Consider the following 10,376-nt stretch of genomic DNA (forward strand, 5'->3'; position numbering starts at 1 on the left):
GGACCTGTGTCCCCAGGGTCAAGCAGAAGGCTGCTTGCACGGGCATGAAAGCAGATACAGAGGAGAGGCAGCAGATTTATTCATAGTGCTCGGAAGGGTGACTGGGTCAATGTGGGGCATCCAAACCCGAAGGGATGGTGGGAATCTGCAGTACCTCAGACAGGCACCCACATGGATGGGGGGCTCCTGCCTGAGCCCAGAGTGGGTTTTCCAGGGGTCTGGCATGGCCAGTGCATGCCCAATCTGGGACACACTAAGGTGTTGGGTTTTTCCTCCACAAGCCCTGTCCAGCAGGAAAGAGTGAGATGAGTGTGTTCCTCCTGGCCACATACTGCTGTCTCTAACGCATCCTCAGCTCCCAGTGGTCCCCAGTTTCCAGGCGCAGGAAGGAGCAGGGTCAGATGGTGCTGCCTGCACAGCAGGGATGGGTTGGGCTCACAACCACCCATTGATGCTGAATGTGCCTCTCAGCTCCTCTATCTGGGCTGGGCTTAGTGGTGCCAGGGGTGCACGGCAGGGGCCACCGTAGTAGCCAAACAAGTCCATGGCCTTCTTCAGTCCTGGGATCCCAAACCGGCGAGTGACCTGCAGGAGACAGTGCAGCAATGACAGGGCTGGGCCCCATGAAAGGAGAATCTCTGACAGACAGCAGGAGCCAACCTGCAGTGTGACAGAGCCCCCGGGAAGGAGCAGCTCTTCCTCCATCACTGCCTATAAATATCCTGCCAGCCTCATGCTCAGTCAGGCAGGTATCCTACACCAGGGCACGCGCTGTTCCTGGCACAGAAGAGCTGGCATTTCCCACCTGCTGCTTTCAGCCTGTGCTCAGTTCCTGCAACTGTCTCCCCAGCCCACCTGTGCTTCCCAATAGCACCCAGGGTCCTGCCCACTCACCACTGCATTGGGCTCAATGAGTCGCTGCTGCAGCTCACGGGCTTCAGGCCAGCGGCCCTGGCGGCACAGGTGCTCCAGCTGGCACAGAGGAGCCCCCAGAACGTTGGCGAGGGCACAGATCCCCCCAGAGGCACCTGGGGACATGCAGGTACATTGGCAGTGAGCTCAGCATGCAGCATCCAGCCTTTGCCCCTTGCCTCTCTGCAGTGCCCTCATGCCAGCACCATGTGCCCCTGGTAAAGCAGCAGCACATACCTACGGCATAGCTTGCCAGCAAGAAGCCAGCTGACCCTGACAGCACCTGGAAATCCTCCTGCTGCGTCTTGTGGACAATCAGCCCTATGCGAGTGATCTGGGGAGAGACACATGCCAGGGGGTGGGCATCACCCTGTCCCCACCCAGGGTCCCCATCCCGGGGGTCCTGTGGCACCTCTGGGGTTCAGGGAAGGGCTGTGACACTGCGAGTGGGGCCAGCCCTGGATTTCCCCTCCCAGGAAAACCCTGCCTCACTCACATCCCCACCACTGTCCTTGATGCCGATGATGTTGGGGTGCTGAGCCAGGGTGAGCACAGCCTCCAGTGGCAGCTCCAGACCGGTGTTGGCAGGCACACTATAGAGCACCACGGGGACCGGGGATGCCTCGGCCACCTGTGGGCAGCAGGGCCAAGCTGAGGGCAGGGTGGGGATGCGTGGGATGTATCCTCCATCCTGCCTCCCCAGCTGGGGCTGCCTGTGGGCACTGGGCGCAGCTCACCTCAGTGTAGTGCCGCACCAGCGCAGCGCTGCTCATGGCTCCCCGGTAGTAGCAGGGTGTCACGACCAGTGCAGCGTCAGCCCCTGCCTCTGCCATGCTGCCCGTCAGCTCGATGGTGGCCCGAGTAGCTGCAGAGGTGGCAGCGAAGTGAGGGACGCCTCATGGGGACACGGCCCCTTTGTTCCCCAAGCTCACACTCACATTCGCAGCCCGAGCCTGCCAGTAGCAGGCGGTCCCTGGGCAAAGCACGGCGTACACGGCTCACCAGCTCCAGGCGCTCATGGGGTGCCAGTAGGGGGAACTCCCCGCTGGAGCCCAGCACCACCAGCCCTGAAATGCAAGCATGGGGAAGGCATCCCTGTTGTCAGGAGCTTCTTCCTGCAGCTCGTCTCCTCCCACCGTACATCCTGGGCAGTCAGAGACATATGTCCTATGCTGCGGCATTCACAGTGTGGGTGCAATCATGAGTATAGGGACAAAGAGTAGGTGCACGAGTTTGCAGCTCTGCATAGATGCTCAGAGGTCAGGAGCACCTCTCTTGTGGAGACAGGCTGCCCAGAGGAGCTATGGGTCCCCCATCCCTGGAGGCTTTCAAGGACAGGTTGGATGGGTCCCTGGGTGGCAGCAGCACTTACCTCGGAAGGGGATGCTGGCATAGTGACTCAGGTTCCCCTCCAGCTGGCCATAGTCCACCTCTTGTGTGGGTGAGAACGGAGTGGTGAGGGGTGGGAAGATGCCCCCGAGGTCGAGCTTGGGCTGTGGTCCCAGCGGAGTGCTGAGCCCCCGGCGCAGGGCTGCCAGGGCTGGCCGGAGTGGTGAGGTGAGGCGGGAGCTGAACGCCATGCTGCCTGTGTCCTGCAGTCAGCCTGTGCCACCTGCCTTGCCAAGAGGGGTTAATGTTTGACAGGGCACGTGAGGGAGCTGTGGCCCCACAGGACAGGCGACATGGGGGTGGTAACGGATGAATGCTCTCCTCCTCTGGGATCCTGAAGGAGTTCAGCACTCCCCTGGATGAGCCCCAGCTGCATCGTCAGTGTTCCCTTTGTTTCACATTCAGAGCTGGCACGCAGCACTTGTAGGGCTAAGGAGGGGAATGGGCACTGCAAGGAGACCCAGGGCTATAAGCAGGGTTTGTTTGCTCTAGGTTTTGTTGTAGGGTCTCCTGTAAACAGGTGAGTGAGAACATTCATGAGCAGTGAGCACTGGACACAGTGCTCAGCAGAAGTGACACGTCCTTCAGGGTGGCTGCTGTGTCCTCTCCAGGTGACTCAAGCAATGAAAGAGAGAAAAGCCACAACCCGGCCTGGACACCCTGGCTGCCTGGGAAGGGAATGGCTGCTGCTTCCCAGTTGACCCCAGTGCCAGCACAGCACAGCTCAGGGACATCCCTCATTGGAGTTTTTCTCCACAGGTGTGTCCAGGTGGGATTGCGAAACACTGCACACAGTGCTGGAGTGTCTCACAACAAGGAGCCCTGCCACTAAACCACTCGTGGTAGCCCCATGGTGTCACCACGCCACTGTGTTAGGAGGCAGAACACAGTGACCCAGCTCCTGCCCCCACCACCTCCCCTGGCACAGCCCCAGTGCACCCCAGTGGAGCCAAACTCTCCTCTTTGCTGGTTTTATTGACACGGATGAGTCTCAGCAGGATCTTGTCCCTTGGAGCCAAGCCCAGTGCTTGTCTCTGCCCAATGCCATCACGCTGGGACCTCAGTCTCCTCTTGTGGCCGTCCCTTGGTCTCCAGTGCCTGGCGTGTGTCTACCTGCCACTGCTGCACCAGGTCCGTCGGAGTCTTACCAGCCTGTGAAAGGGGGCAAAGGTTGAGATCAGGGTGGCAGACAACAGCATAAGCACATCTCACACCACTCACCAAGTTCCTGGCCATCATGTCAGCCCCATGCAGGATCAGCATTTTAATGATCTTGTAGCGGCTGAGCCGTGTGGCATCGTGCAGTGCTGTGTCACCTTCCTGCAAGAGATGCAGCCTGGCTCTGTGCACCGCATCCCCAAGAGGACATGGGGATAGTGAGCACCTGGATGTTGCACTCACCCTGTCTGGGGAGTTGATGTCCACCCCACAGTGGATGAGGTGCTCCACAATATCGAGGTGTCCAGTGCGGGTGGCCACGTGGAGGGGAGTGCTGAGCAGCTGGGTGGGAGGAGCAGACACCAGAATGGATCAGCACCCCTTCCCCACTAACACAGCACCTGGACAGCCCTGTTTCCATGCGGCCTGCCTGTGCTCCTGGTGTTTCCCCATCCCCAAGCTCACCTTGTCCTTCAGGTTGAGGTCTGCTCCCCGGTCCTGCAGCAGCTTCACGGCGTCCAGGTTCCCCCCCCGGCAGGCCCAGTGCACAGCGGTGCTGTCCAGCTGGGCACACAAAGCTGTGCCTTAGCAGGGCCACCACCCAGCCAATCCCCAGGCTGAGCTGGCAGAGCTTGACTCATGGTCGCTACTGGGCTGGGGACAGCCCAGCTCTGCTTAGGGGCCCCCCACTCTATATTGTGCCCAGTGGCTCAGGTGTAGGAAGGGACTCAGCCTCACCCGGTCCCTGAAGTCAACAGTGGCCCCACTGTCCAGCAGCTTCTGCAGGATGTCCATGTGTCCCTCCAGCGAGGAGCGGTGAAGGGCCGTACGGTGGAACTGGAGGGGCCGAGATATGGTGTTGGCAGCTGGCTCTAATGCCCTGGCCCAGAGCAGCCTCAACCCAGGGGCACCGCACTACCTCATCACACGTGTCTGGGAGGCCACCATCCGCCAGAAACTTCTCAATGACGCGGATCTTGCCCTGCACGGCAGCTCGCAGGAAGTCCTCTGGCTCCACGGGACCCTCCTGGGGCAGGACAGGGCAGGGCTGGGGCACGGGGACAGCGGGGGCCCTGTGCCCTGCTTCTCCAGGAGGGATCCCCAGCTGCTGCAGCCCCCTTCCCGCACCCTGCACATACAATCTCCTGGGGCTCTGGTGGTGGGGTGGGCTCCGGGGTGGCTGCCCGCTCCTCACGGCGCTTGCGGCGCTGCTTGCGAAGCTCGATGAGCCGCTGAATGCTCCCCACGTCAATGATCTCCCGCCGCAGGTCCACCGAGGTTCTCCTCACCCGCTCCTGTCCCTGTGGGGACGTGCAGCACCGTGTCGGTCCCCAGCTGGGAGCCCTCCTGCATCCCACTCCCCTGTACGGCACTCACCTTGATGGCCTCGATGCCGCGGTTCCGGGGGCCTTGGCGTTTCTCCTCCTCCAGCTCTGGTGTGTTCATCCGCTCCACGGCCAGTGGCTCCCGTGGGCCATCACCTTTCAGCCTCTGTGGAGACATGGGGGGGGGCTGTAGAGTTCTAGGTGGGCACCAAGCAGCCCAGCATCCAGCCCCGGGCACCGCTCATGTCTTTGGGATTCCTGGCAGCCCCTGGGCTCTCATTTGCCCACCTGCTCTGCTCAGTAGCCAGCTGTCAGAGTGCCTCCAGCTGGGAATTCAATGCCTGCAGTAGCCCTCAGCCTTCCGGCTGAATGTGCCAGTATGGCAGGATCTCCAAGGATGGTCAAGAACCCACCTTCTCTTCCTCTTCCTCCTCCGCCAGCTTCTGGTCAATGAGCTCCTTTGCTTTTTCCACATCCAGCTCTGTGATCTGTTCCACCTCCAGCTCCTTGCCTTTTTCCCCATCCAGTTCCATTTCTGCCTGGTGTTCAGCCCCACTGGGGTGCCCTCGCAAGATACAGCCTCTTCTCCTCACTGCAGGCACAGAGTTCCCGGTCCCAGCAGCTCCGCTGGCGGTGGGGCTTTATGCCTCCGGCCCCTCCGTCCCACTGCCCAAGGGCACCAACAGCTGTGCCTGCTCCACATGACTGGGGCAGCTTTGCCATGAGCTCACCCTGCTGCTTTCTGGTGCCCCTGGCTCACGTCCTGCATGCTCTTAAAGCAACCCATGTCCCTTCCACACCTAGTTGTCTGGGACCCCCATATTGGCACAGGGACCTGGGGCATGCAGGGCTTGTAGAGCTGGTCTAGAGCCTGGATGGAGTGGTGCCAGGGTATGTGGTAGCCCTGTGGTTCCTGAATCCATGCCACCCACCCTGGGCAGTCAGGATGCTCACGACGGCTCCATGCTGCTTTGGAGGATGACCTCAGGTCCCGAGCATCCAGAACAGCCCCATGGCCACCTGGTCTCCTTACCGCATGCACACAGGCAGCGGGGCCGGCAGACAGAGACTGCAGCTGTTCCCAGTGCCAGGAACATTGCTCAGCCACTCCAAGCTTTGCTTTCCCTATTTGTAAGATGAGGGCAGTGCACCTCGTGCCGGGACAGTTAATGCGCTGGGCACCAGCCCCTGGGATCAAACAGAGGAGGGACAGATGAGGACACATCACACTCCTGGGCACGTGTAGGACCCAGGGCTATACTCGGGTGCTGTACCCCATGAGTGCCACAGAGATGGGAGGGAGAGGGGTGCGGAAGGGTGACACACAGGGCTGTAAAAGGGGAACAGAGCTCAGACCACTGGCATCCCTCGTGTCCAGCTGTCCCTGCCAGGTGATGCTGGAACGGATGTCAGATGGGCACATGGGCCAGGGGACAGCCCCCAGCAAGTCCCAGCAGGGAGAAGGATGAAAAGGCTTTATTGATAAATACACAGACTATGTACAGAGGGGAGACATCTCCGCCCGGTACTGCAGTGCCTGGGCCGGAGGCAGCAGGAGCCCGGCTGGCGGGTCACAGCCTCTCCCCAAGGGGCAGCCCCACAGCAGGGCCCCCCAGCACACATTTGGTCTCGCACCTTCCACAGCAAACGTACCCATGTCTCCAGCCCACAGCCCTGGGGAGGGGACCCGATGACCCCAGCAGGGCTGGGACACGGCATGGAACATTCCCAAGGTGCCGCCGGGCCTCGGTGCGGGAAGAGGACTCCCAGCTCCCCACCGCAGCTCAGTTCCTGGGTGACAGTGGCTGGTTGACGATGACTTGCACCACAAAATCCTTCTGGATCTTGGTCTCCTGCAGCCGCGTGCGGTCAGTGAGCAGCTTGCCAGAGAAGAACCATCGCTGCCAGGCCAGGTCGATGCCCTCCTGCGCCTGCAGCTGCTTCTTCAGCTGCCCGATGGTGTCGGCCATGCTGGCGCTGAGCCGCAGGTCCTTGCCGGTGGACAGGCGCACCTTGAGGGCAAACTCGCGCCGGGCATTGGGGAGCGGCTCAGCCGGCTCAGCCGCCTCCTCCTCGCCCCGCTCCAGGATCAGGTTGACGGGCGGTGCCAGGCAGTACACAGGCAGCTGGTAGCGGTTGCCCAGCTCGTCGTAGCACTCCGTCAGCGACCCTGTGGACAGCGGGGTGAGCGATGGAGTCTTGCAAGGCACCCCCAAATGGGGACCCCCACTCTTGCATCCCCCCCGCCACCACCCCTCACCGTGGGGCAGGGTGATGCTGGCTCCGTCCAGGATGGCCTGGGCCAGGCTGTGGTCATTGGCCTCCACGGCGTAGGCTGCAGCCTTCAGGGCATCCCAGATCTCCTTGCGGCCCTCGAAGGCAGGTGCTGTGTCCCAGAACTCGTCCCGCTTGCTGCGCAGCTGCCCGTCCGTCATGGGGTAGTCACTCTTCCACTTAGGACGCTCCTTCTTCAGGGGCTCATTGCGGCCTGGGGAGGCAGAGGGAGGCTCAAACAGGGGTCTCCCAGTACAGCAAAGGGACCCAAAGGCTATCGGGGTTTCCCCACAGCATGCACAGCGGTGTCCAAGGGACAGCTCCCAACACAGCCATGGGAAATGCAGTAGCATCCTAGTGGGGTGCAGGGGGTTCCCTCCTGTGCTATGGAAATGGGGAGCCAGGGACAGCCTGGGGTGGCTGCAGGGCCCGGGGCCTTTGAGGCAGAGCAGTATTTATAGCTTGGGGAATTAGCCAGGAAATAAGTCGGTGTGGTAGAGAGGGAAAGAGATTACAGGGGCTGAGCTACAGCCCCAACAAGGAGGGGGGCATGACTTCTCCTTCCTTTGCCCACCCCAGGGCAGTGCTGTGGGAGGTGACAGCACTGTGCCACACTGAGCCCTGCCGACCCTGCAGCAGCCCCTGTGAGCAGCCTCCTGCATGGCAACTGAAGCTGGATGTCATGCCACACAGCAGAGAAAACTTGTCCCTGGGCTGGCAGCACCATGCTGTGGCAGGGGACACCTGTGCGACCAAGCTGTGAAACATCCACAGCAGGTCCCAGCCCCGTGGGAATGGCCCCGTGCCACCAGCCTCACAGCAGGCCGGAAGCGTGGGGTAGGAAGGAGCTGTTGTCACTCCCAGCTGGGCTGGGGACAAAGAGTGTCAACATCTCCTTCCTGTCACTGCTTTCTGTGCGGCAGCCAGCCCACACCATGCCTGCAGGGGCACAGAATGAGTGGAGTCTGACAAGGCAGGAAGGATGCTGAGTGCTACCAGGACCTGTTGGGCAGGGGAATGCCACCTGCCTGCATGTGCAACCACCACTGGAGACGGTGACCACTGCTGGGGACAACCACTGCTGCCAGCTCCAGGCTGTCACATCCTATAGAAGGCTTTTCCTGGGGCTGGATGTGACACACATGGCCTAAGGCACAGAATGTAGCACCCTGAGAGCTGGGAACTGAGCACCCAAGTAGGGTTGGGCAGGCAGCATCCTGCCTGCACCACGTCCTCAAGCAGCGAGGGCAGCTGGCTGCAGCCAGCACTGCCAATTCAGCAGTCACGGTGCTGGGCAGGAGGGATTTGCAGCGTGGCAGAGCAGAGCAAGGTCAGAGACAGCACCTGCCCTGGGCACAGTGGACACCACCAGCCTGAAGGACGTGGTTAGGATCGCAGAGGTGGGAGCCACCAGATCACAGCTGCAGCAAGTGGGCCACCACATCATCTTTGGGCCACCACGAGCTGCAGAGTGGCTGGAGGAATGTCCCCGTCTCAGTGAGAGCAGGACACTCCAGCACATTCTCTCTGCAGCACCAACCAGACAAGGGCACACAGGGATTAGCGGGTGCTGGAGGTCTCCCATTCCTCAGCTTCGTCCTGCTGCTGTCACCTTTATTGCCCGAGAGGTGGCTGCGCCCGTGGCCCCATGCGGCAGCTGGAAACAGGCACAGGATGGCACAGCAGATAGTACTGCCAGGAAAGGAGGTTCCTCAGAGTTAGGGATAGACTCAGTCATACAGCACGGCTCCCAGCCATCACCATGCCCCAGTTCCACTTCCAGGAAAGGGAAGAGGGAGCCAGGGGCTGCAGACAGGCACCCAAGCTGACAGTGTGGCAGGGAGCCCACTCTGTAGGAGCAGGGACAAGCTGTGGCCCCACTGCCACTGGCAGCCCTGCCCAGGTAGGCAGGAGCTAAGCCTCTTCTATTTATTGCTGCCACCCAGCCTGGACCCAGTCTCTAATCACCTTGTGTTGCTCTATTCCCAGCCCGTTGTGCAACTCCACGCCCTCAGGGGGCATGAGGGGTTAGGAGGTGCCCAGCTGTGCTCTGGCTCAAGCCAATGGGACCTGCAGGCAGCCTGCCCAACATGGCTTACCTGCTCCTGCACAGCTCAGCTCGTAGCAAGGCTGCTCCCAGATAGACAACTTCCAGCACTCTGGACCCTACAGGGTCACCCCCTGCATGTCCCTGAACATTACCTAGGAGCTGTAGCAGCTCAGAGCCCCCAGCCTTCCTAGAGAAAGGAGTGTCGGAGGGGACAGGGAACAGCGAGTATCACAGGGCATCCGGATCTGAGCCCTCCTCCAGGTACCCAGGAGCATCCTGCACCGCTGCCTGCTCTGTGCCAGCCGGTACCCACATTCTTCCTCACCAGCAGTGGACACCGTCCTGTGGGAAAACCTGTCCCACCAAAGACCCAGGCTGTGGGGTCCCCGCGCACGGTGCTTCCTGCTCCTCCCCGTGTGGGTGCAGCGGGCAGGGTGTGACTCACCGTGCCGCCCGCCCGGCGCTTGGCGGGGCCCACTGGGGAACGCTGGGGCGCAACGGGGCGAATTGCGACAGCGGCAGCGCTGCCCCCGCCTCGATCGGTCCAAGTGTGCGGTGGTGCGGACGCATCAGGGGCACCATAGGGACACGCTGGGGACGCGAAGGGCTGGCGAAGCACGACGAGCGAATCCCGGCACAGGCACCCGTGGCACTCCGGTGTCGCGCCAGAGATGCGTGCAGCTCGCCCCAGGAGCCCTGCACGGCGCAGCCCCGACGGGGCACACGGAGAAGGAGCGGAAAAATCCCCGGCAAAGCGGAGAGGCGTAGCGCCCCGGGGCTGACCCCGGGAACCGGGCGGCAGCGGAGCGCGGCGGCTGAGCGCTGCTGAGGAGAGAACACCTCCCGGTGCTGGGCGGACAGCTCCCCGCCAGGGCACGCCGTCACCGGACACCCTACGACCCCCGGTGCCGCTCACCTCCTCTCTTGCGGGGACTCCCGGCGGACGGCCGCTCCCGGCGCTGCCGCCCCACGCAGCCGCCCATGGCGGGGGCTCACCGACGGCGGCGGCGGCGCGGGCGGCTCGGCATGGGGCCGGCCCGGCTCCACACCGCACTCGACCGCGGGGCCCGGCGTCTTGCGACCGCACCGCCCGACTCCGAACGCCCGAGCCGCCCCACCGCTAAAGCCAGCCCTCGCCGCGCCCCGCCTCCCCAGGTGCGCATGTGACCGCCCCGTCGCGTCCACCGCTCCCTGCCGCCGCTCCGCGGGGAGCACCGCCCACGTGCGCGCGCCCGCTCCTCCCGGCACTTTTGTCCCTCCCGCGCCGC

At 62.5% G+C, this 10,376-nt stretch overlaps 3 protein-coding genes across 8 annotated transcripts; all 3 read right to left on the reverse strand.

Moving 5' to 3' along the window:
- Positions 1-43: 43 nt before the first annotated feature.
- On the reverse strand, positions 44-3,105 carry HOGA1 (4-hydroxy-2-oxoglutarate aldolase 1). Its single transcript, XM_003208091.5, has 7 exons — positions 2,285-3,105; positions 1,851-1,979; positions 1,650-1,777; positions 1,409-1,543; positions 1,150-1,246; positions 895-1,028; positions 44-585 (listed from the first exon to the last, which is right to left on the reverse strand). The coding sequence occupies exons 1-7, from the start codon at positions 2,490-2,492 to the stop codon at positions 436-438; spliced, it is 981 nt and encodes a 326-aa protein (XP_003208139.1). The 5' UTR covers positions 2,493-3,105; the 3' UTR covers positions 44-435.
- A 153-nt stretch (positions 3,106-3,258) lies between these two features.
- Positions 3,259-6,096, reverse strand: ANKRD2 (ankyrin repeat domain 2). The gene is made up of 9 exons (XM_010714604.4): positions 5,198-6,096; positions 4,837-4,950; positions 4,599-4,760; positions 4,379-4,486; positions 4,198-4,296; positions 3,925-4,023; positions 3,703-3,801; positions 3,523-3,621; positions 3,259-3,453 (listed from the first exon to the last, which is right to left on the reverse strand). Exons 1-9 carry the CDS (start codon positions 5,315-5,317, stop codon positions 3,349-3,351), a joined length of 1,005 nt encoding a protein of 334 aa, XP_010712906.1. The 5' UTR covers positions 5,318-6,096; the 3' UTR covers positions 3,259-3,348.
- A 148-nt stretch (positions 6,097-6,244) lies between these two features.
- UBTD1 (ubiquitin domain containing 1) lies at positions 6,245-10,347 on the reverse strand. 6 transcript variants are annotated; one of them, XM_085229700.1, is made up of 5 exons: positions 9,554-10,018; positions 8,403-9,462; positions 8,087-8,205; positions 7,045-7,272; positions 6,245-6,954 (listed from the first exon to the last, which is right to left on the reverse strand). In XM_085229700.1, exons 4-5 carry the CDS (start codon positions 7,217-7,219, stop codon positions 6,569-6,571), a joined length of 561 nt encoding a protein of 186 aa, XP_085085826.1. In that variant the 5' UTR covers positions 7,220-7,272; positions 8,087-8,205; positions 8,403-9,462; positions 9,554-10,018; the 3' UTR covers positions 6,245-6,568. The 6 variants fall into 6 exon arrangements, with proteins under 6 accessions (XP_085085826.1, XP_019473279.1, XP_019473278.1 ...); XM_019617734.3 differs by lacking the exon at positions 8,087-8,205 and having other exon boundaries at positions 8,403-9,450; XM_019617733.3 differs by lacking the exon at positions 8,087-8,205.
- Positions 10,348-10,376: the final 29 nt, after the last annotated feature.

Source organism: Meleagris gallopavo, chromosome 8, assembly GCF_905368555.1.
Source record: "Meleagris gallopavo chromosome 8, MGAL_WU_HG_1.1, whole genome shotgun sequence".
Classification (NCBI taxonomy): Eukaryota; Metazoa; Chordata; class Aves; order Galliformes; family Phasianidae; genus Meleagris; species Meleagris gallopavo.